This window comes from Eurosta solidaginis, chromosome 1 (assembly GCF_040869045.1).
Source record: "Eurosta solidaginis isolate ZX-2024a chromosome 1, ASM4086904v1, whole genome shotgun sequence".
Lineage (NCBI taxonomy): Eukaryota > Metazoa > Arthropoda > Insecta > Diptera > Tephritidae > Eurosta > Eurosta solidaginis.
This window is the reverse complement of record NC_090319.1, coordinates 32,649,390-32,672,517: the sequence shown is the minus strand read 5'-3', so window position 1 is coordinate 32,672,517 and position 23,128 is coordinate 32,649,390. Positions and strand designations below refer to the sequence as shown.

The window sequence follows — 23,128 nt, the reverse complement described above, 5'->3', positions numbered from 1 at the left end:
TTTGATTTTTCCAAAACTAATTTCAACAATTTAAATAAAGAGCTTTCTGAGATAACGTGGCCTCGATATAAAGAGGATGTAGAGAAAAACGTTTTACATTTTAATAAAACCAATTATACTTTATTTGAAAAACATGTGCCCAAACGCACATGCTCGTACATTGAACCATTGCAAGCCTGGTTTACTAAAGATTTAAAAGCTTTAAAAAATAAGAAATCACGTTTATTCATATTATATAAGAGAGCCGGTTTACATTCGCATTATGCACAGTACGCTATTTTCCGTCATAAGTATTTTGAACTTAATAAAAATGTTATAAAGCTTACATATGTAAAATTAAAAGAAACATTATTTGCCACCCGAAGTCTTTTTATGATTTCGTAAATTCTAAACGCAGAACTAACGGGTTTCCTTCTGTCATGAAGTTTAGAAATAGCATTTCCAGCGACGATCAAGAGATTGCAAACTTCTTCGCTCAATTCTTTCACTCTAATTATCCTGCTGTGGTTTATTCATCACCTACAAATTATCCGTATGAGCTCCATTCTAGTAACTCAATATATGCCCCACATTTGCTGCCTGAAAATGTTCTACTACATCTAAAGACCCTAAAAGAATCCTTCAAATACGGTCCCGATATGATCCCAAGATGTTTTCATAAAAAATGTGCGGAATACATTTACCAGCCCCTTACTGATCTGTTTAACCTTTCTTTAAAAAATGGCATTTTCCCGACGGCTTGGAAGGAATCTTTTCTTATCCCACTCCATAAAAAAGGAAGCAAGTCGTCTATTGAAAACTATCGTGGAATAGCAAAGCTCTCCGCTATCCCTAAGCTTTTCGAAGCAATCGTTACTAATCACCTTACATTTTCGATTTCTACATTGATAGATAGTTCTCAGCATGGCTTTTGTAGAGCCAAATAAACCAAAACCAATTCGCTTGAATTTACAACTCACGTCTTTAATGGGTTTAGAAACAATCATCATACCGACGTTATATACACTGATTTCAGCAAAGCATTCGACAAAGTACGCCACTCATTACTTGTTTATAAACTCGAATTGCTTGGTTTTCAACCTGGCCTAACTCGCTGCATCTCCTCCTATCTTTGCGGTAGAACTCAGAGTCATTTTTAAAAACATTTGTTCGAATGTCATCGATGTTCCTTCCGGTGTGCCTCAGGGCAGCCATCTCGGTCCTATTCTGTTTTTGATCTTTATAAACGATGTTTCCACAACTATAAAATATTCTAAAATTTTAATATATGCCGACGACGTAAAACTTTTTAAGTCATACGCGTCGGTTGAAGAACGTTCTGTACTCCAGGCGGATTTAAATTGTTTAGTTACTTGGTGTAATGCGAATTTTATGCCTCTTAACATAGAAAAATGTAAATCCATGTGTTTTTCACGTGGGAACATACAGCCAGCTTCCTAAACAATTAATGGTCAAACTCTGGAAAGCGTTGATATTTTTGTCGACTTGGGAGTTACAATGAATTGCAAACTTAGTTTCAACCCTCATATTAATGCCACAGTCAATAAAGCGAGAGGAGTTTTAGCATTTGTGAAAAGATGGGCAAAGGAGTTTAGTGATCCTTACGTTACAAAAACCCTTTTTACATCATTGGTGAGGCCGATATTAGAATATGGATCGATAATTTGGAATCCGCGTTATCAAGTTCATGTGGATAGACTAGAATCAATTCAAAAACAGTTTTTACTTTTCGCCTTGAGAAATCTTCAATGGGACTCTCCGTATAATCTTCCTCCTTACACTAATCGATTAAAACTAATAAATCTTCCTACATTTGCAAGTCGTAGAGAAATGCTAGGTGTACTATTTATGGCTAGACTTTTAAATGGATCGATTTCAAGCCCATTTCTTTTGAACGAAGTAAACTTGAATGTTCCATGCCGAGTTTAAAGGCATTATAAAGTAATTTCCAACTACACGAACCTTTTCTATGTTTGTGTGAAGATTATAACTCTCACTCCAGAATAATTGATGTTTCGGACTCGCTCTTTTCCATAAAAAAGACGGTTCTATCTTCTCTTAATAATTAAATAATTATATTTATACTTTTAGTCTATTGTATTTTGTGAATCTATATTTCTCAGCTGATGAGTTTCTCTGTAGCTGTGCGGTTTTAGATCTCGGCGCTTAAGAAGCCACTGCCTCTCAAAGACTCGGTAACAAAAAAATTATAAATAACACATAAATAAGAATTAGGACACAAAAAAAACAAACAAAACAAACAAAAAAAAAAAAAAAAAAACAAAGTATGTATGAATTAAAAAAAAAAAACAAAACAGGATTAGCCTGGTTTCATCGGGCCACTTGAGGGCAGTGCGCTGCCACAACGTCCGAGAAAAAAAAAAAGAAGAGCTGAGAGAGATACACGATCTGATAAGGAAACGAGCAAAGATTATGAGTCACAAGATGAAAGCCAGATACGATAAAGCAATTAATTCGGAAGGGTTTCAGGAAGGAGATTTGGTGCTGTTATACAACCCACAACGAAAAAAAGGTTTGTCCCCGAAATTGCAGTGTAATTGGGAAGGCCCATACAAAGTTGTAAAACAGATCAACGATGTAGTGTACCGCATACAACCATTGGCAAACCAAGGCAGTCGGTTCTATGTACCGGAGCGACTCGGGATTTTTCCCGACCAAGGACTGTCATTTCAGTGTGACCCCATTTAATTTGTTTCGTCCCTCCCACAAATTGCCATCCTCCCAGCAGCTCCTTGCAGCAGGACTGCTACATATTCTCTTACTCCGGGAAGGTATCGAACCCAATCCGGGTCCGTCTCCTGACCCCGGTCCTGAGAAATGGTTTTGCTGCATTTGCCAGAAAAGAATCTTTTTAGGACGGTCATACTCTGTTCAGTGTGTCTCGTGCAAGGGATGGTTGCAACGGACAGGTTGTTCTGGGCTTGATCCCAAAACCCGACGTACACGTAACTTTTATAAATCTTTTGTGGCTCCTTGCTGCAAAATCTGCAAATCTAGAAATCATCAACATATACATCCCTCCTGTCACCTGTTGCCCCAGTGGATACCGCCCTAAAATCGAGGCCTTACTCACTGGCAACAATCGCATTATCTTAGGCGATTTCAATGCCCATCACGACCTATGGCATTCAAACTTGCGGGCGGACAGTAGGGGTGAGATGTTGGCGGATCAAATAGAAGAAACGACGTTCTGCACAATAAACGGAGACGCCCCCACACGTATGGTAGGAAGCTGTCATAGCTCGCCAGATATCTCAATCGTGAGCGCAGAACTCGTAAACTGCGTCAACTGGCAGCCGATGGTAACATTGGCATCCGACCACCTGCCCATACTTATTTCGTTCGAGCGTACCGCCGACTTCATCGTCACCGAAAAAAGCACTTTCATAAACTTCAAAAAAGGAAAGTGGGAAGAATATAAATCTGCAACAGACAGCAGCTTTGCTGCCCTCCCTATCCCGACTGATGCCCGCCAAGGGGAGCGTGCCTTCCGTAAGGTCATTGAATCCGCCTCGGCACATTTCATTCCCGCCGGGAGAATTCCCGAAATCCGGCCCCACTTCCCGGCGGAGGCCGCGAGCTTAGCGAGGGAACGCGACCTTATAAGACAGCTTGATCCAGGCGACCCCCAAATAAGGGATATAAACCAACGCATCAGATTGCTTGTGGACGAACACAAGCGGGCGAAATGGGAAGAGCGCCTAAGAGGTTGTAACCTCTCTACCGGTGTAGGTAAACTTTGGTCCACCGTAAAGTCCCTATCGAATCCGACTAAGCACAAAGACAAAGTTTCCATCGCCTTTGGCGATAAGGTGCTGTCGGATGCGGAAAAATGCGCGAGCGCTTTCTGCCGACAATATATAATGCATCCTACGGTCGACAAAGATAGACGGAGAGCCAATAGACACGCACATAAACACAAATTCAGCGCGTCACCAATCACTATCACCGCTAGAGAGGTTGAGGACGCCATTGGTCGAGCTAAACCATCCAAAGCAGTGGGCCCAGACGGCATAGCCATGCCGATGCTTAAAAACCTAGGGAAAGAGGGTTTCAAATATTTAGCGCATGTCTTCAACCTGTCTCTCTCCACCTTTGCCATACCCGAGAAATGGAAAATGGCCAAGGTGGTCCCGCTACTAAAGCCTGGGAAACCAGCTAACGTAGGTGAGTCATATCGTCCGATATCTCTCCTATCGCCAGTGGCAAAGACGCTTGAAGCCATTTTGCTCCCTTATTTCCAAGCACATTTGCAGCTAGCCTCTCATCAGCATGGCTTCAGAAAACTCTATAGCACTACCTCCGCGCTAAATGTCATTAGCACCCAGATAAATTGCGTTTTGAATCAATAACCCCCCCCCCCCCCCCCCCCCCCGCCTAGAACAGTACTCGTAGCGCTAGACCTATCAAAAGCCTTTGATACGGTCAACCATGGCTCATTACTGCAAGACCTGGAAGGGTCTACCCTTCCCCCATGTCTTAAAAGGTGGACCGCAAATTATCTGGGTGGTCGGCAGGCATCGGTGCAATTCAGAAACGAAACATCAAAACCAAGGAGAATTAAACAAGGGGTGCCACAGGGTGGTGTCCTATCCCCACTTTTGTTTAATTTCTACATATCTAAGCTACCTTCACTACCGGAAGGAGTCACAATCGTTTCCTACGCCGATGACTGCACAATAATGGCCACAGGCCCAGGCCCAGAGATCGATTAGCTATGCAATAAAATAAACGGCTATCTCCCTGATCTCTCCAGTTTTTTCGCCTCGCGAAACCTGGCATTGTCACCGACTAAATCTTCCGCGACGTTATTTACAACATGGACGCCCCAAATGTCGACCATATTGAACATCCACGTCGATGGCACTACGCTACCGACTGTCCTACACCCCAAAATCTTGGATGTGACGTTTGATCAGGATCTACATTTTGGTGCGCACGCAACCGCAATTGTTCCGAGAATTCAGAGCCGTAATAAAATCCTCAAATCCCCTGCTGGCAGTACCTGGGGAAAAGATAAAGAAACGCTCATGACCACATACAAAGCAATTAGCCAGCCGATTACGTGCTACGCGTCACCCATATGGTCGCCAAGCCTAAAAACTACCCACTGGAAGAAACTACAGGCCTGCCAAAATACTGCTCTCAGAATCGCCACGGGCTGTCTTCTTATGTCCCCAGAACACCATCTGCATAATGAGGCGAGAATACTCCCCATCAGGGAGAGAAATGAGATGCTGACCAAACAGTTTCTGTTGAATACCCAGAAACCTGGGCATCCCAACAGACATCTGATTGACGAACCAGCACCGCCTAGGGGCCTAAGGAGTCATCTCCGTAAGCATTTTGAGGAAATACGGCACCTGAGAACCCAGCCGTATGAAGCGAAAAAACACAAGCAGGTCCTTGGTGAACTCCATAGACAGGCGTCGGACCTTTATGTCGGGAATTGCCCGGTGTATCCAGTACTTGAAGAAAAATATCTAGAACTCGCGGAAGAGGAACGCATACTCCCCAGGGAAACGCGTGTCACTCTTGCTCAACTTCGTTCTGGATACTGTAACAGGTTAAACTCTTACCTATCCAGAATCAACCCCGACATACAAAATGTATGCCCCGCTTGCAATGTGTCCCCACATGACACCAACCATCTCTTTAATTGTAATGTGGAACCAACGCCTCTAACACCCCTTTCCTTATGGTCCACCACTGTTGAAACGGCAAGTTTCCTTGGACTCCCGTTAGAGGATATTGATGACAATTTGTGATCGGTCGCGGCTATTAGGTGGGGCGAGCATTGCTACAACAACAACAACATTGGCAAACCACAAAATGAAAGTGGTTAATTTGGAAAGGCTGGCAGCGTTTAGATTGAGAGATTTGTCTGATCGGGACGAGCAGACTTAGGTGGAGGGCAGTGTGATGAATATTAGCAATACTAAGGGATACTATAATCTCTAAGCCAATAATAAGTAGTGACTTGTATGCACATCAATAAATAAATCATTATGTCTATACATATGTCCATACAAGCAGCGGAGAGCAACGCACAAACATATGCATATATCTGAGATGAGGCAATAATTTGTGCATGGTTCAATTATGTACAGGTTGGCTCAACTCATCAGCTGATTTTATTTATGTCATTGCATGGTCAACGGGATTGTCAAAAGGAGATGGCAAACTCAAAATGAAACCACACATTGGCAACATTTTACTTACACATACAAAAACTGCTAAGTTTTATGTTTCCATTCCATACCATTCGCACCAACACCAATACACAGATTTTGACAATTTGAACAGACATAGAGTTGTGCTTTTTCGTTCATTTCAGAGATTCGAATCTTTCGTTCTTTTTCTGATGAACGAACAAGTTGTTCTTTTTGTTCATCTGTTCTTTTTTTTTCAAGCAAATTTGATCAATGCTGCTCGCACCCGCGAAAAAAGCCAACAAGTATAGATGGGGGTGTGTATGCAGCAATGCTTTGTGTAGGTATATTTAAATGAGTAATGAATAAATAAGGTAATATATGTATATATTCAAGTTTAATAAATGTAATGATTAGTTTCTTATAAAACATGTTTTTCATAAATAGTCCATACATATATTTTTGTAGCAGTGTCACACAAAGATGACCACACATATCTTTAGTGTAAGTGTCATCATCGACATTCGTGCTCACTGTGAATTTCTGCGTATGTATGTATGAATTTACAATGTTCGCGAACGAGAAGAGAGAAAGAATAACATTAGATAAAACGAACTAAAAGAACAAATGAACTAAAAGAACAAAAAGAACAGAAATCGAAGATCTAGTTCACTTGTTCAGTTGAGAGACCCGGTCAATTGAACAAGTTCAGAACGAAATGACCCAACTCTAAACAGACATATTTCGTTGCTTTACAGATGAGCCAAGCTGTATATAGTTGAACCATGAATTTGTGCAAGTATCACTCACATATTCACGCGCATATGAGAAGCTATAAACGTAGTTATAGCTGATAATTTTATAGCTGGTAACTAACTAGTAAATTCTAGAAAAAGAAAAGCCTAGAAATATGGAACGAGGAAACCAAACAGTATAAAAGCAGCAACAGTTGAGGCACGACCAATCAGTTTGATTTAAGCAAGCTATCAGTTGCGAAGTATAAGTGTTATTTTCAAGTAGTCTAATAAAGACCATATTTGCATTACAATTTATCTGTGTTGATGGCGTTTAGCGTGGTGGTGGTGCCATGTGGTTGTCAGTGGTGATTAGACTACAATAAAAGGAGTCATAAGACAAGAATTGACACTGGGAATGTCTGATTTTCAGCTAAGGTCTTTCACTTAGTGAAAAGGATTCGATTTAGTGATTTATATGTTGTTTCCTTTTGGATTTACAAGAACAGTATTTTAGCGTAATTTTCAGCGATTATAGGGTTTCAATAACAGCACTTATCACACATAAATTGACATTGCGACTAGTTGATTGCCGGACGTTTGGATTTAATTCAGCGAAATATTTGCTAGAACCGCAAAATTACTCTCCGACGTTGTATAGGAGTGTTAAGTAAGTGGGCAGTTCTTAGCAGGATGAATCCCGATCGTTCCGACTGGCACGGGACCGATGTCTTTACCCCACCAACCTAGAGGTCTGTACGTTTCAGGCGCATCTTTTACGACAATAATCCAATAGAACGTACTTGTTGTTGACAAGCGGTTGATGGTCGCACAACTCATTTTTGAATTTAAAATTCCAATTAATTTATTTTGAGTCTTTTATGGAATCTCACAAATTAATTTTTTTCTACTTTCTATGTACATACATATATATTAATAATCTCTTAAACAAGAATGTACATAGTATAGTAGGTACATACTACTTGCATCACTTAATTTATTCTTTACTTTTTGCCAATATTATTTGCCAACGAACAGCTCAAGCCTGTACCATCAGGTTCGACGTTCAATTCCTTTACTTCTCCATTTTCCACGACCATCGAAAAACGTTTCGAACGTAACCCACCCAATGGTGGTAAATCAATTGTTAAATCTAATGACTTTACAAATGCACCAGCAGGATCTGCTAACATGCGTACTTTTCCGGCAGTATTGTGTTCCTTACCCCATGCAGACATCACGAATGGATCGTTTACCGACACACAAACAATCTCATTAACGCCTTGATCGGCTTTTAATGAATCGGCATTCGATACAAAACCCGGCAAATGAGTCTATAAAAAGATAAACATCAAAAAATAAAATCAAATACAAATGTCTGTGGCATACACTCACCTTGGAACAGCCGGGTGTAAAAGCACCAGGGACTGCAAAAATTATCACTTTCTTATTTGAAGTCAAATCGGAAGTATTTATTTTGTTTGCTGGCGAATCTTCGAAGAGATCAACAGCAGGAAGCTTGTCACCAACCTAAAAATGCAATGCAAACAATAGATTAAACAAAATGGTTCGATATATTGTTCATGACCTTGGCCACCACGCCAAATTGTGCTCCCCATTTTTAACCACACTTTTTTTCGAATTCCTTTTCTCTCAACATAATTTATAAAATACCTCCACATATCAGTATTATTTCTCAGTTACATAACATTCTGTGGTTTTCGTTTTGATTTATTTAATCTTTTTGCAAGTTAATCGACTTTTATATCTTCAACTAACCTTGATTGGAGCCATTGATGTGGATGATTTGGAGATTGACCGCAAGAAATTCTTTGAAATTTGTGGAATGATAGCGGAACAGATTCGCGACTGCATTTTAAGTATTTATGTTTTGCCAGTTTCCGGCTCCTCTGTGTGTTTGTTTTCGTTGCTGGATTTTGCGTGTGGGATGGAATAAAAAAGTGAGAGAGAAGTACAGTGGCGCAGACAAATTTTTAAAAAATTAGAGATTTCCCAAGTTTTTTCTTCAATATTTTAAAAACTTGCTAAAACAGACATTCCGTCGTTGATTATTAATATCTTATTACATCATTAATTCGCGCTCAGAAAGTCACGCCAGTTGTTCCTGCATCGCGATAGCTAAACCCAATTGGGAACACCAGGGCGGATGAAGTTTGCATACACCTATCCCTCCCAACTCAGCTCAGGTTTTCCCTTCCTCTTTGATATTTCGCATGACCTAAACTTGGTTGCACTATATTCATACCTGCGTGTGATCTACTTTATTCGAGTCTAGTGAGCAGTGTTCCGACGGCATATATGCCCTGTGTTGCTGTGTGTACTTTCATGCATAGAGAAGCGTTTGTATCTTGGTTAATAGTCCGATTCGATGCTTTGCCTTGTAGAGTACGTTCATTCAGGGAACTGGTTGTTAGTCTATTGTCAATCAAGATATTATCGATTTGGGATTCAAGGGTATGATAAGCGCAATACAAGGCTTTAGAGCTTCAAAGCTTTCGCAACCCAATTGTCAACCTCACATACGCGAGGGGAATCCTGTTAAAAATATAAATGTATCATACACATGTTTAGCAGGTGAGGCTCTGGCGACCCCAAGTTCCTCCTGGAACTTAAGCTAGTGTGGGGGGGGGGGCTGTACGGTCTAGAAGGTTTAATGTGGTCATATTAATCGCTCCCAAGATGGTCGGGCTAGCACCTTTCTGGTGCTTTGTTACCGGAACGTTCCGGATTTGTATCCGGAAAAGGACCATCAAAATCGATCCCTCCCCAAAACCTTCGGTTGTGTTGTTGTTGTTGTTGTTGTAGCGATAAGGTTGCTCCCCGAAGGCTTTGGGGAGTGTCATCGATGTGATGGTCCTTTGCCGGATACAAATCCGGTACGCTCCGGTACCATGGCACCATTAAGGTGCTAGCCCGACCATCTCGGGAACGATTTATGTGGCCACATTAAACCTTCAGGCCATTCCCTCCCTCCCTACCCCCAAATTCCATGAGGAACTTGGGGTCGCCAGAGCCTCGTCTGTTAGTGAAACAGGATTCGCCGCGGATAGGTGAGGTTGACAATTGGGTTTGAAGAAGCTATATATTGCGCTGACAACCTGAAGGGTTGCGCTACACAGCCCCTTGAGTATGGTACTTTCTTCTGATCCCCTAACCCGCTGGGGGCCTACGGTTGTGTCTTTATCGTTAATGCAACAACAATAACATCTGATCGATTCGGCTTTATAGCAGCGGTCGGCTGCCAATACATATCCAAAAACGACGGGATAGGTGTAAAAAGAAGCGTTTTACCATGGTATTTATAATCCGAAAACGGAGTTTAAAAATTTTGCTTGTTATTGCAAAAAAGTGAAAATGTTCATGTCATTGTTGTTATTTTCATACAGGAAGGTGTTCTGCACAGATATAATTTTGATCCTCTAACCTGTGTTCTGCTCAAAAAATATATGGATCCCCGCTTTCGAAGCAGCTCGTAATCGCTTTATGTTTTTTGTTAATATCTTTTGGTAGAAACAAACTTTTTTATTTTCACCTCTGGATTATTGATACTGGCAACAAAATGCGTATTTTGACACCTTTCCCCGATATTTTTGCAAATGTACAAATGGTGTTTTTGTTGTAGCGATAAGGAAACTCCCCGAAGACCTTGGGGAGTGTTATCGATGTTGATGGTCCTTTGCCGGATGCAGATCCCGTACGTTCCGGTAACGAACACCATTAAGGTACTAGCCCGGCCATCTCGGGAACGATTTGGTATGACCACATGAAACCTGGCCATACCGCCCTCCCACCCCCTAGATCCATAAGGAACTTGGGGTCGCCAGAGCCTCGGCTGTTAAAGAAAAAGGATTTGCCACGGGTAGGTGAGGTTGACAATAGGGTTGGAGAAGCTATATATTGCGCTGGCCATCTCTTGAAAGGGTTGTGCTACACAATACTTTGAATCAATTTGGTATTTTAGTCGCCTTTTACGAGAGGCATACCTTCCGCAGGTATAATCTAAGCCCCCTAACCCGCTGGGGTGAAATGTACAAATATTCGCCCCCATTTGTATACGATTATCATTAATTTTTACGGTATTTGTAGTTTTATCCTAAATTAACACAAATGTGGTAATTTTCTAACTAAATATTAGAAATTATTTTCCATAGGTCATATGTAAAAACTCACAGATTTTTTTATGGGTTTTTGTATAATATTCGTCGGCGTGTTTATTGTTTCTACCAGAGCTTCTTTATGCATTCAACGAAAGACATTTGACGTCAACGCTCATTACCACTTACAAAGGAATTGGCCGGCCAATTACATGCTACTCGTCCCCGATATGGTGGCCAAGCTTAAAGGTGACTCACTGGAAGAATATACAGGCCTGTCAAAACACCGCTCTCAGAACCGCTACGGGCTGGCTTCTTATGTTCCCAGAACACCACATAAACAATGAGATGAGAATACTCCCCCATTAGGCACAGAAATGAAATGCTGAACAAACTGTTTCTGTTAAACCTGGGCATCCCAACAGACATCTGATTGCAGAGGTAAAAAAAAGAGGAGTAAAAAGAAAGGCCTGAAGGTTTAATGTGGCCACATGGCCACATAAATCGTTCCGAGATGGTCAGGCTAGTACCGCAGCGTACCGGATCTGTATCCGGCAAAGGACCGTCACGTCGATAACACTCCCCAAAGCCTTCGGGGAGCAACCTTATCGCTACAACAACAACAAGTAAAAAAAAACATAGAGGTCCTCAGTGATATCCACGAAAATACGCCGGACCTCTATGCCAGGAATTGTCCGGCGAACCCAGTTCTTAAGGAAAAAAAGCCAGAACTGACAGAAGAGGAACGCACCCTCCCTGGCTCAACTTCTATCTGAATACTGTGACAGCTTAAACTATCCAGATTCAACCCCCACATTTATAATGTATGTCCTGCTTGCAATGTGCCCCCACAAACACCAACGATCTAACAACCCTCTCATTATGGTCCACCCCTATGAGAAAGTTTCCTTGGACTCCCGTTAGAGGACATTGATGACAATTTGCTACAAAAACAACAACAAACCATCTCTTTAACTGCAATGTGAAACCAACGTCTGTAACATCACTCAGACTTTGGAACACTGTTGAAACTGCAAGTTTCCCTGGACTCCCGTTAGAGGATATTGATGATTATTTGTGATCGGTCGTGCTTATAGTATGGGTGAAGGAGCAAGCAAAAGAGTATACGCCGCATATGTGAATACAAATATAAATATTTATTTAATTCCACATAGAAAATTTATGAAATATATGAATTATATCAATATTACAATTCTGCCCTCAGTCACCTTTTCAGATAATCATCCATGCTCCAATACTTTAAGCATTAATCAAGTTTTCCGCTAATCTGTCAATGTCGTCCAAGCTCATTTGTTTCAAATTCAACTCAAAATCAGACATGAATGCTGCCACCAATTTTTCTGTTTGCTGGTCATTATAGTATTTACGGAAATAACGTTGAATTACCTAAAGATAATAACGAAGATTAATTTAATCTCTGATATCCAACTATTTTCATATCTACTACCTCTCGCAAACCTTCGATTCGTGGCCGCATAACCACCAAGTTCAACTTGGTTCCCTCGCGTATGTTTGGATATGCTTCGATTGTTTTCTCATCACTTAAAGTACGTCCAAGGAGCAACAATTTCTGATCTGCTATAGGAATTTGTAGCTTACTCTCAATATCCTTTTTCATTTCCAGAATTGTAGTTGTAGCATCTACCTAAAAGTGAACCGTTAGTACAGCTTTGGTGGGTAGTTTGCTTTCTAGAACTAAGCTCACATCTAAATTGAAATCTTGTCCTTTTAAAACTTTTATTGTTAATTGCATATTTACTTAGTTTATCAGCTAGCTTTAAAATAAAACTTGAGAATAGTGTAAAAGAAGAATGTGCGAAAACCCATGGGTTACCATAACCATTTTTTTACCCATGTGCCCAAGTGGAAAAATGTGATTAATCAAATTTTTTATAAGGTACTGTGGGCTAAGGCAGCAAAGTAAAACGAATTATATGTAAATGTAAAAATATTCCGTGATTAGTATAGGTTAAGGAAAGGTTATTCTTTATTTTAGCTCATAACTGCTAAAACTCGCCAAAAGATATTAGGAGGAGTGTCAAAAGCGTTTTGGACCCAGGACCACTAATCCGAAAGCTGAAATTAAAAATTTTATAGTTGGCCAGAGATATTTGACGTTAAAGCTGGTAATTTTCATGTCGTTCTTGTAATGTTGTTGTACGCGGGAAATATGGGATAAGCACATTAAAGCATAAACGCAAGCGTATTTTTGCGAAAAACTAAAATGTAAGAAAAAAAGCTGCCGGCAATCGGTTGAAATTTCAACACCAGCCAGGGCGATTTCATCAGCTGATTGCAATTATTCGGTTTATAAGTGGCTGTGTAAGCGTACCCCAGGGGCGTAGCGACGGGGCCGATTTGGGGTTTAAACCCACTTGCCTCAGGATCATTTGATTTTTTAGGTCGTTACAATTCAAATATTTGATGTTTTTATGTCTATGTTAATAAATTTCTTTATAATTCTGCTACGTATTTACTTTGTTGGTGATATTATATTTTTAATATGCAAGCATATATATGTACGAAGTGAACACTTATATTTTAATCATATTCTGTTTCATTATAATTCTGCAATTTATTAAATATACAAATGTGCATGTTAACTTGTATTATAATTTCATAAAGAAGTTTCCTTTTAAATTTGCCTAACGACCATCTACATACATATCAGAGAATAGCAAAAATCGAACACAACAACGTTCAAAGTTCGATTACATTCAGCAACATCATCGTGTTCAATGATCCTACTTTCTTAAGCGAACATAATCGACATTGATTTAAAATCAACCAACTTATTGCATACGTGAATATAATCAATTCAGGCGTTTGCTCGTTTGCCTCAACCGCGATTACATTCATCGGAATGAAAAGGCAAATATGAAAACTCCATGTGCGTCTGAATATTTGCGTGATTCTTCTGCCCTTACGTCACGGCGACAAGCTACATATAAACATACATATAAACATTTCTTACGGTTCTGTTTATTTGCCGAACTAAACGATACTAATTCTCGTACTTTGATTTTATTCTCCACATTTAAATAATGTTAAATTTACAGCATTTTTTCGAAGCACACATTTCCTATTTTGAAATATAATGCAAATTTGACATTATTTTCCATGTGGAAAACACATTATTATAATGTAATATCTACATTTTTTTCATATCAAAAACACATTTCAAAAATGTAAAATTCAAATTATTTGATAAATGAAAAAAGTGTTTTCTCCGTGTAGATATGACTTTTTTAAATTAAATTTTTTTCTATTCGATCAGTTTCTTTCTTTTGAATTTTATATACGTATACATTACATCTCATGCATAGGCTCAAAACGCATGAATTCTACTTATTCCTGAAGGAGGTTTTTCGGTTTTTTTTTATCAATTTGTCTATGATTAATATTACAGGAATGCGATTCTGTGGCTTTTCCTAATGTACATGTTGTTGAAAATCTTGTGTACGCTTCCAGTAACAACGGCAACGAACGAGAGATCTTTTTCAACTCATAGGCTGATTAAAAACTATTTGAGAAACACGATGAGTGAAAATCGATTGAATGGCTGTGCATCACTAAGCATCCACCGTGATCAAATTGTTACCGTTGATGAAGTTTTAGATGTAATGGCAAAGAAAAGCCGACGCATGCGCTTGAGTATTTAACCTATTTCATATCATATTCTAAATACACGTACTTTAATGTTAAAGCTAAAGACAAAATTTTTTTTTATTTAAGTGACAAAAAAATTTTGTTTAAGCCTCTAAGGTAATTTTCTGGCTACACCACTGGCATACCCTAATGTGTATCTCTTCTTCCATTTCTCTTCTTTCTCAATAATTGAAGCGTCATCGAAGTTCGGACTGTAAGGCCAATTAAACTTCTTAACCCTAACGCCATAGTTGTAACCATACCCATATCAATAACCATTTCCAATGTGATCGATTAATGGTGCCTTAACCTAAAAATCGTGAACATTTCATAAAAATGAAGAAACCGCAAAAAATTACAAACATATTCCACAAAAAAAATCTCTTAGTCATAACTTATCCAAAACAATGAATAAAATCTACAAAAACTCATTAAATTCATCAACTCAAATATTTTTAGGTTATGGATATGGCCAACCAATTGGTTGGCTATGTTATGGTTATTGCTCTAACGTTATGGTATGGGACCACTAATCGATTATATTGATTTCCATAAGATTGGTTCGATCAGATGTTTTATCTGGTTATGGATAAGTCACCATTAATTGGTCCTTTTGACAACTACTTGCACAGTGGGCCATGAGAGCTGTTTTATGGTTGTTAGTAGAATTACATTGTTGAAAATCAGATTTGTGTTGTGACAGTCGAGTTTTTAATTTTGCTTTGATTGTGCCCACATAAATATTATTGCAGTATCCGAAAGCGTAAATCAAAAATTGTATTTCTGTCGAAAGTTATTCACAAAAAACCGTAAAATTACCCCGAGAGGGTCCGATCCATAGTTTTTTTTGCATAGAACACCTTTCTGCGTTGGCGGCCTTCGGCCGCGCTTATAAAAAATTACCCTGGGCGGGTCCAACACCGGTTTGGGATCAAAACTAAATGCGCGCAGAACACTTTTCTGCATTAGTGCGTGTGTGTACAACAAATATGGCAAGAAACAACAACCACAAGAAAATTTTAACGATTTTTTGCTTATATCTTTTGACAGACATAAAACTTTTAAATTTCGCTTTCGGATTCTAAAAACGGAGGTCGAGACGCGTCTTTTGATACCACCTTTAATAATTTTTGATAAAAATTAGTTGGTGCACCGCCTTGTAAAAAATTACCGAAATTACTTACCTTGCAGTCATTGCGCACAAATTGTATCCCATGTCCAGGGTAGACTTTGCTGGAGCAAAAACAACACGTTTCTATACGCATTTTTGCGAAATTTTAGCAAAGAATTGCAAATAAAATTCTACAAAAATAATAATAGCGTACCTACGTGTTGTTTTTATACACCTGAACAGCTGTCAAATAAAAAGAATGCGATTTCAAAGCAGAACGTCAGTCAAACCTATGTAAGTACAAGAGCTCTGTTATATTACGCTCTGTTATATTACGCTCTGTTATCCTATGTAAATAGCATAGCTCTGTAAGTCAGTTTCTCGCCGTGTGGCAGCACTGCGTTTTTGAGGCTTTCCCTTTTTCTTGTTGTAGCCATCATCATCATCGGCTCTGCTTCGTTTTCGTCTTCTTCCACATCCAGTCAGTCATTTGCATTGTAAATTTTACCAAGTAGCGCAACTAACAGCTGATCGGTGAAAATTCGCACATTCACACACACAGTTCTCGACTCAGTTTCAAAACAAAACTTTAGATTATTTAATTCAAATTTTAAAGTGGGATAATCCTTACAAATTTATGCATACAGAATATATATGGCGTTTTTGTTGTTATTAAAACAATAGTTTTATTTATATTAAAGCTTTTATCATTTTTTTTTTTTAACTTTGAAAAAACTCCGAACACCATTCCTTCATTATATGACATTCGACTGCCTAGTCCACTGCCTTCCACTCTATTCGCAACATAACCTCTACTTAAGCTGCCAAACTATATAGTAAACAATGGTCATTTGGGTTTCTCTGATTTTGATTACAACGTAGCGTGCGTGTGTAATTTTTAAATATTTTGCAAGTGAAATTTCCTTAATTATTCTATTTATTTTAAACGTAAATTTTGTAAAATTACACAGTGAGCTGTGCTTAAAGAAAAAGGCGAAAAGCGAAACATGCTAAGTGCACACATTAAATAGAGTTTTTAAAAGGTATTTTAGTGTATTACGAATTTCTTCCACTTGCCAATTCCCTGCTTCCGTTTCGCGTTCATTCGGTTTTACTTTCAAGTGGAATTCCTATGGTAAAAAAGTTAAAAAAAAAGTGCTGAGCTGAAGTAAGCCCCGTAATGTGCTAATTTTAACTTGTGTGAGTTTAAAAACCTACGTCATAGAAGCAATATATGATAAAATTAATATGAAAATTAAAAATTTTGCAAACTAAAGTAGTTTAAGTGTAAAAATAACACAATAGCAAAGTGCCAAACGATTACGTTCGTTCGGCAAATGTGCCCGACCACAGCAGCAGCAGCAGCAACAATACCAACAACAACAGCAGCGGCAATAATAAAAGCAGTGTTAACTTTAGCAACAAAACGAGGAAATAGCAAAAATTAATTGGAACTACCCTAATCTCACTAATATTCGATTATCAGTTTGAGTTTACAAACTAAATAAATTTGGAGACATTAAATTGCATTCGTGTTTTGTTCATTTGACCTTGAAAAATCAAAATTGATGTTGACAAATTTAGATGGCGGCAAGAAAAAATTTAACAAACTCTTGCAACTGCTGGTGCGTATAATTATTTATTTATTTTATATCAATGAATTGCTTGAAAAGGTTTTATACATTTATTTATTTTATTTTTCGGAAACGTACACTTTCTTGCACTTGCTTGCATTTCCCTTTTTACTCTATTTTGTTGTTCTTTACATTCCTCGGCTTTTTGAGCATTCTCCTTCGGCTTTTTCAATATCGGCGAATGATTTCCACGCATGGTTGCCATTTCACTAATTAAAATTGAGCCAATAAGAAATAAAATATAAACGAGTTGGCTAGATTCGATTCAATTCTCATTTCTATTGTTTAAACATTTTTTAGCGTTTCTTTTTCGTTTCGATAACAATTTACAACAGAGTTGACCTTTTCAAATACGCGTTCAAAAATATCAAGTGTCAAACGACGTGTGTTGACCTCAGTATTAATAACATTGTAAATTTTACCAAGTAGCGCAACTAACAGCTGATCGGTGAAAATTCGCACATTCACACGCACAGTTCTCGACTCAGTTTCAAAACAAAACTTTAGATTATTTAATTCAAATTTTAAAGTGGGATAATCCTTACAAATTTATGCATACAGAATATATATGGCGTTTTTGTTGTTATTAAAACAATAGTTTTATTTATATTAAAGCTTTTAACATTTTTTTTTTAACTTTGAAAAAACTCCGAACACCATTCCTTCATTATATGACATTCGACTGCCTAGTCCACTGCCTTCCACTCTATTCGCAACATAACCTCTACTTAAGCTGCCAAACTATATAGTAAACAATGATTAATAATCCGAAAGCGAAGAAAAAAATTTCGTGTCGCTCAAACAGATATTAAAGCTGGAGACATTGGTGCTTTATCGGTAACCTTATAACAGCTGATTCGACCAATCTTATGAGAATCAATGCAATCGATTATTGGTGCCGCTAAGGTCGTAACCGTATCGTAGCCAACCAATTGGGTTTTGGTTTACCGTCGTAACGATAAACAGCTGATTACGTTAGGGATACGGATACAGCGATACGACATACGGCACCAATGACTCCAGCTTAAGGAAAGACCGAACACCCTCCGAAAACAGAGGTTGGATCCATGCGCAGAACCCCTTTCTGCATTTTTGGACTCGAATAAGCAGTCGACAGCTGTTGAAAATAATTACTCTCGTTTCGATAACTGGGGCTAATTGACAAGGGTACAACATGGCTGTTGTTGTTGTTGTTGTAGCGATTAGGTTACTCCCCGAAGGCTTTGGGGAGTGTTATCGATGTGATGGTCCTTGTCGGATACAGATCCGATACGCTCCGGTAACACAGCACCATCAAGGTGCTGGCCCGACCATCTCGGGAACGATTTATATGGCCACATTAAACCTTCAGGCCATCCCTCCCTCCCCACCCCCAAGTTCAATGAGGAGCTTGGGCTCGCCAGAGCCTCGTCTGTTAGTGAAACGGGATTCGCCGCTCGAAGGTGAGGTTGACAATTGGGTTGGAGAAGCTATATATTGCGCTTCACAACCCCTTGAATCCCAACATGGCTCTTCCTTTAAGGCTCCATTACTGATATTTAGCATAGACTTGACTTGACTTGGCGTAAACTTGGCAACTTAGCCACGATTATACTCCACTTAGCGCATACAATCTGGCATCATAATCAATAAATGTCAATTTGTATGACAAAATGTCAAAATGAAATGGAAACAAAAAAATGGCATCTCAAAATATAAACGTCACTTAGAACTTACATAGAAAATCAAAATTCAACAGACTCTTAAGTCAAGTTAAGTGTTGCTAAGTTTTGAGTAATCAGCAACATGCAATGTTCATTTAACAGAACTGTAAGTGACAGTTCTCAAGTCAAGTCAAGTCTATGCTAAGTATCAGTAATGGAGCCTTTAGTCCTCCCATCGCAGTGGGATTATTAGTGTATTCGACACTGTAATATCATACTTTCTGTGCGCTTAAAATTTATTTATAGCGGAGAAACAGGTCTCGGGTACCAAGAATCAAATAAAATTTGTTTTAAGATATTCCAATTTTATGCGCAGAAATTTATTGAGTGAATTGTGCCTTTTCGGCAATGTTAGTTTAAAAATAAAACGGAGAATAACTCTTCTCAATAACTCTATAAATATATTTATCATCATCGCTGTCCTGATATATGGGTCGAAATCATGAACTGTATGTAACTGTAATGAATAGATATATCGCTTTCCAGTCAATTTATTTTTGATAATTTAGAATTTCGATTTAGGCTCTTTTGATCATTAGCGTTTTGGAGCAAATAACAGACTTATTTCACCATTCTAACCCGACTTAGCTAGTCTCTTTAGCTTTATCGAAGGAGATCATTATCATGAAAAAAGCCGTTTTTATCAATAAATATTAAACTGTACCTGATATAGATGATTAAAACTTTGAACCTAAAAAAAATTTAACGATCCTAAAAAATCGATTCTTTATTCCTTAGACCACGTTTACATATGCCTTAATCTACAACATAGTTCAACTATATGGTTGGCTCATCTCTACAGCAACAACTTATCTTTGTTCAGACTGTTAAAATCTGAATGTTGTAGTTAAGCGAATGGAATGAAGTGAAAACGTAAAACATCGCAAGTCCTGTGTGTTGTGAAAAATAATGCACTAAATTAGATGCATTCACTAATATAATAGATTAAAGCGATGTGAAACTACTTATCAATAAAAAATTGACCACCACGGCAGTAAATAATTGTCAATGATTTGGTTACATTTTAAGTATGCCATCTCCTTTTGAAAATCCCCACGCCAATGCAATGAAAAAATTAAGTCAGCTGATGAGATGATCCAGCCATATAATTGACGCTTGATCTACAATAAATCGTTAATAGACCATCTACGCGTTTAAACATATTACATCCATGGAAACTAAATTCATCTCTGAACACATTTTTGTATTTATCTTTTATTTTGTGCTTCCAATTAGAGATTAAACTTTAGAGGTAGAACTTTTTCTATGAAAATAAATCAGCGTCTCTAAAATTTCTTCATAATTACCGATTACCTACGGGAAAAATTTATATGGGAAATCTAGTTATATAATTATTCAGCCCAATTCTAAACGAAAATTCCGTGCGAGTTTTCTCCCTTCTCCCATTCCTCGTATTCTAAATAAAAATTCCTTGTGAGTTTTTTCACTTCTCCCTTTCCTCCTATTCTGAACAATGTTCGAAAAAGCGGAAACCGGTTATGGGAGAAAAGTAGGTATTATGAATGTGAGGGAGAGGGAGATTTCTTTGCCATTTCATAGGAGTTTTTTCACTTGTTAAATTAAAGGGAATGCATCAAAATAGTTAAAGGAAATTGGTTATTTTAAGAAAGAACACTTATTTGTACAAATTTGTGCTAAAAGATGTATTTATATTCTACCACAATATTCTCACTTCTAATACAACAACAACTACAACCACAATATTCTTTATTTTAAGTTGAAAAGTATATCATAAGCAATGGTAGAGCTCTGGGTATACAAATTTGATGCAGCCATCCAGAAATTGCGCAAGGATTTTTTTAATAAGGCTTAAATAGATTTTGGCATATGATGAAGGACGAATTCAACTCAACTTGGCCGCCAGAAAATTGCTTTGCTGAATGAAAGCAGGCATCTCCGGCAGATTTGTGTGCGGCCGTCTTCTTCTTATGTTCCGCTGTTGATGTTGCTGTGGCACCAATTCATTACTCATTTCAGTGAATACCACATGAAATGCAATAAATACTGTGCAATGTTTATATTTTATTTCTTAATTTCCAACAAATTTGCAACAATAATTAAACTATTCAATTTTTTAAACAAAATAAGAAATGTGCAACGAAATTTCAATTGACAAAACAGCTGACTTCGAAAATTCGAAATTCCTATTCCCCAATTATTGTTCTCCCTAGGAGAACAGAATTGGAGGAATTTTTCCGCGGGAATAAAAAAATTCGCGAGAACAAAATTCCGCGAGAATATTTAGAATTGGTCTGATTGAGTTAAGTACGAAAATGAAGATAATCTCGTACGAAAATGAAGATAATCTCGTTATATGTATATTAGGTCTTAAAAAGATCTATTGAATCGATTATAAATCGAATCAAGATCCAGCACTAAACATTTTTTCTTTTCTGAAGTTTTGTATGAATCAATTTGTAGGTCAATTGATGATTAAAGGGCCAAATTAACTTCCTTAAACTTAACGCCATAGTCATAACCATATTTTTACTTATCCATATCAAATTGGCATCAGTTATTGGTGCCTTAACCTAAAAATCGTGAAAATTTCATAAAAATGAAGAAAACGCAAAAAATTACAAACAAATAAAACAAAAAATAAGTATCTTAGTCAAAACGTATCCAAAACAATAAATAAAATCTACAAAAAGTTAATAAATTCTCCAACTCAAATATTTTTAGGTTATGGATATGGCGAAAAACCAAAATTGCTTGGCTATGGTATGGTTATGGCTTTATCGTTGTGGTATGGCACCATTAATCGATTACATTGATTTCCATAAGCTTGTTTCGATCAGCTGTTTTATCTGGTTATGGATAAGTCACCATTAGTTGGCCCTTAAACGTCAAAAACTCGACTCGTACAAAAAGAACTAAATATATGCGTACTACCATATTCCCAAAGGGTACATATTCCACGAATGCACCATTACCGCTTCCAAATAAAATATAAAGGCTTGGTTTCCTCGGAACACGGAGCCGCTATATTACGATCGGTAAAGAATGGTCGCTATACTCACCGTGATTAGCACGCGCGTAAAGCTGGCAGACCCAAGTGCTCAAAAATAAGTTTAAGTTGTTTGAGAATTAAGTGCATTTTAGGTGCTATTTAGGGCCACAAACGATAATTTAGGTGCTCATTTGGTTTTCGAGATATTCGCAAAAAAGTGTGGGTCTGCTAGGTTAACGTCAAGCTAGCAGACCCACAACTTAAATTTCATTTTATTTTAAATAAAAAATATATCAAAATTAGGAGCTATCTAGGTGCTTTTTAGGGCCACAAAAGATAATTTAGGTTTTCATTTCGTTTTCGAGATATTCGCAAAAAGGTGTGGGTCTGCTAGGTTAACGTCAAGCACAATTTAAATTTCATTTTTTTTTTAAGTAAAAAAACTAAATGAAAACCTAAATTATCTTTTGCGGCCCTAAATAGCTCCTAATTTTGATATATTTTTTATTTAAAATAAAATGAAATTTAGGTTGTGGGTCTGCTAGCTTGACGTTAACCTAGCAGACCCACACCTTTTTGCGAATATCTCGAAAACGAAATGAAAACCTAAATTATCTTTTGTGGCCCTAAAAAGCACCTAAATAGCTCCTAATTTGATATACTTTTTATTTAAAAAAAATGAAATTTAAATTGGGGGTCTGCTAGCTTGACGTTAACCTAGCAGACCCACACTTTTTTGCGAATATCTCGAAAACTAAATGAAAACCTAAATTATCTTTTGTGGCCGAAAAAGCACCTAAATAGCTCCTAATTTTGATATACTTTTTACTTAAAAAAAAAACGAAATTTAAATTGTGGGTCTGCTAGCTTGACGTTAACTTAGCAGACCCACACCTTTTTGCGAATATCTCGAAAACGAAATGAAAACCTAAATTATCTTTTGTGGCCCCAAAAAGCACCTAAATAGCTCCTAATTTGATATACTTTTTATTTAAAAAAAATGAAATTTAAATTGGGG

At 37.9% G+C, this 23,128-nt stretch overlaps 3 protein-coding genes across 8 annotated transcripts in view; 1 reads left to right on the top strand and 2 right to left on the bottom strand.

Annotated features, from left to right (window-relative positions):
* Nucleotides 1–7,746: 7,746 nt before the first annotated feature.
* Prx5 (Peroxiredoxin 5) lies at nucleotides 7,747–8,843 on the bottom strand. The gene is made up of 3 exons (XM_067765258.1): nucleotides 8,687–8,843; nucleotides 8,303–8,437; nucleotides 7,747–8,241 (listed from the first exon to the last, which is right to left on the bottom strand). The coding sequence occupies exons 1-3, from the start codon at nucleotides 8,780–8,782 to the stop codon at nucleotides 7,912–7,914; spliced, it is 561 nt and encodes a 186-aa protein (XP_067621359.1). The 5' UTR covers nucleotides 8,783–8,843; the 3' UTR covers nucleotides 7,747–7,911.
* A 3,313-nt stretch (nucleotides 8,844–12,156) lies between these two features.
* On the bottom strand, nucleotides 12,157–12,885 carry LOC137238805 (ubiquitin-like protein 4A). The gene is made up of 3 exons (XM_067764093.1): nucleotides 12,749–12,885; nucleotides 12,491–12,688; nucleotides 12,157–12,429 (listed from the first exon to the last, which is right to left on the bottom strand). The coding sequence occupies exons 1-3, from the start codon at nucleotides 12,794–12,796 to the stop codon at nucleotides 12,283–12,285; spliced, it is 393 nt and encodes a 130-aa protein (XP_067620194.1). The 5' UTR covers nucleotides 12,797–12,885; the 3' UTR covers nucleotides 12,157–12,282.
* A 3,762-nt stretch (nucleotides 12,886–16,647) lies between these two features.
* The window catches only part of wrd (well-rounded), a 197,715-nt gene continuing 191,234 nt past the window's right edge, over nucleotides 16,648–23,128 (top strand). For 2 of the 6 annotated variants that reach the window (XM_067784969.1, XM_067784959.1), the window contains exon 1: nucleotides 16,648–16,845. Coding sequence is in view for 1 of the 6 variants with exons in the window: in XM_067784979.1 (XP_067641080.1) it covers nucleotides 17,371–17,427 (57 nt within the window). In the remaining 5 variants the exon portion in view is untranslated. Of the gene's footprint in view, nucleotides 17,428–23,128 lie in introns of all 6 variants that reach the window. The other 4 variants (XM_067784948.1, XM_067784939.1, XM_067784929.1 and 1 more) reach the window with 4 other exon arrangements.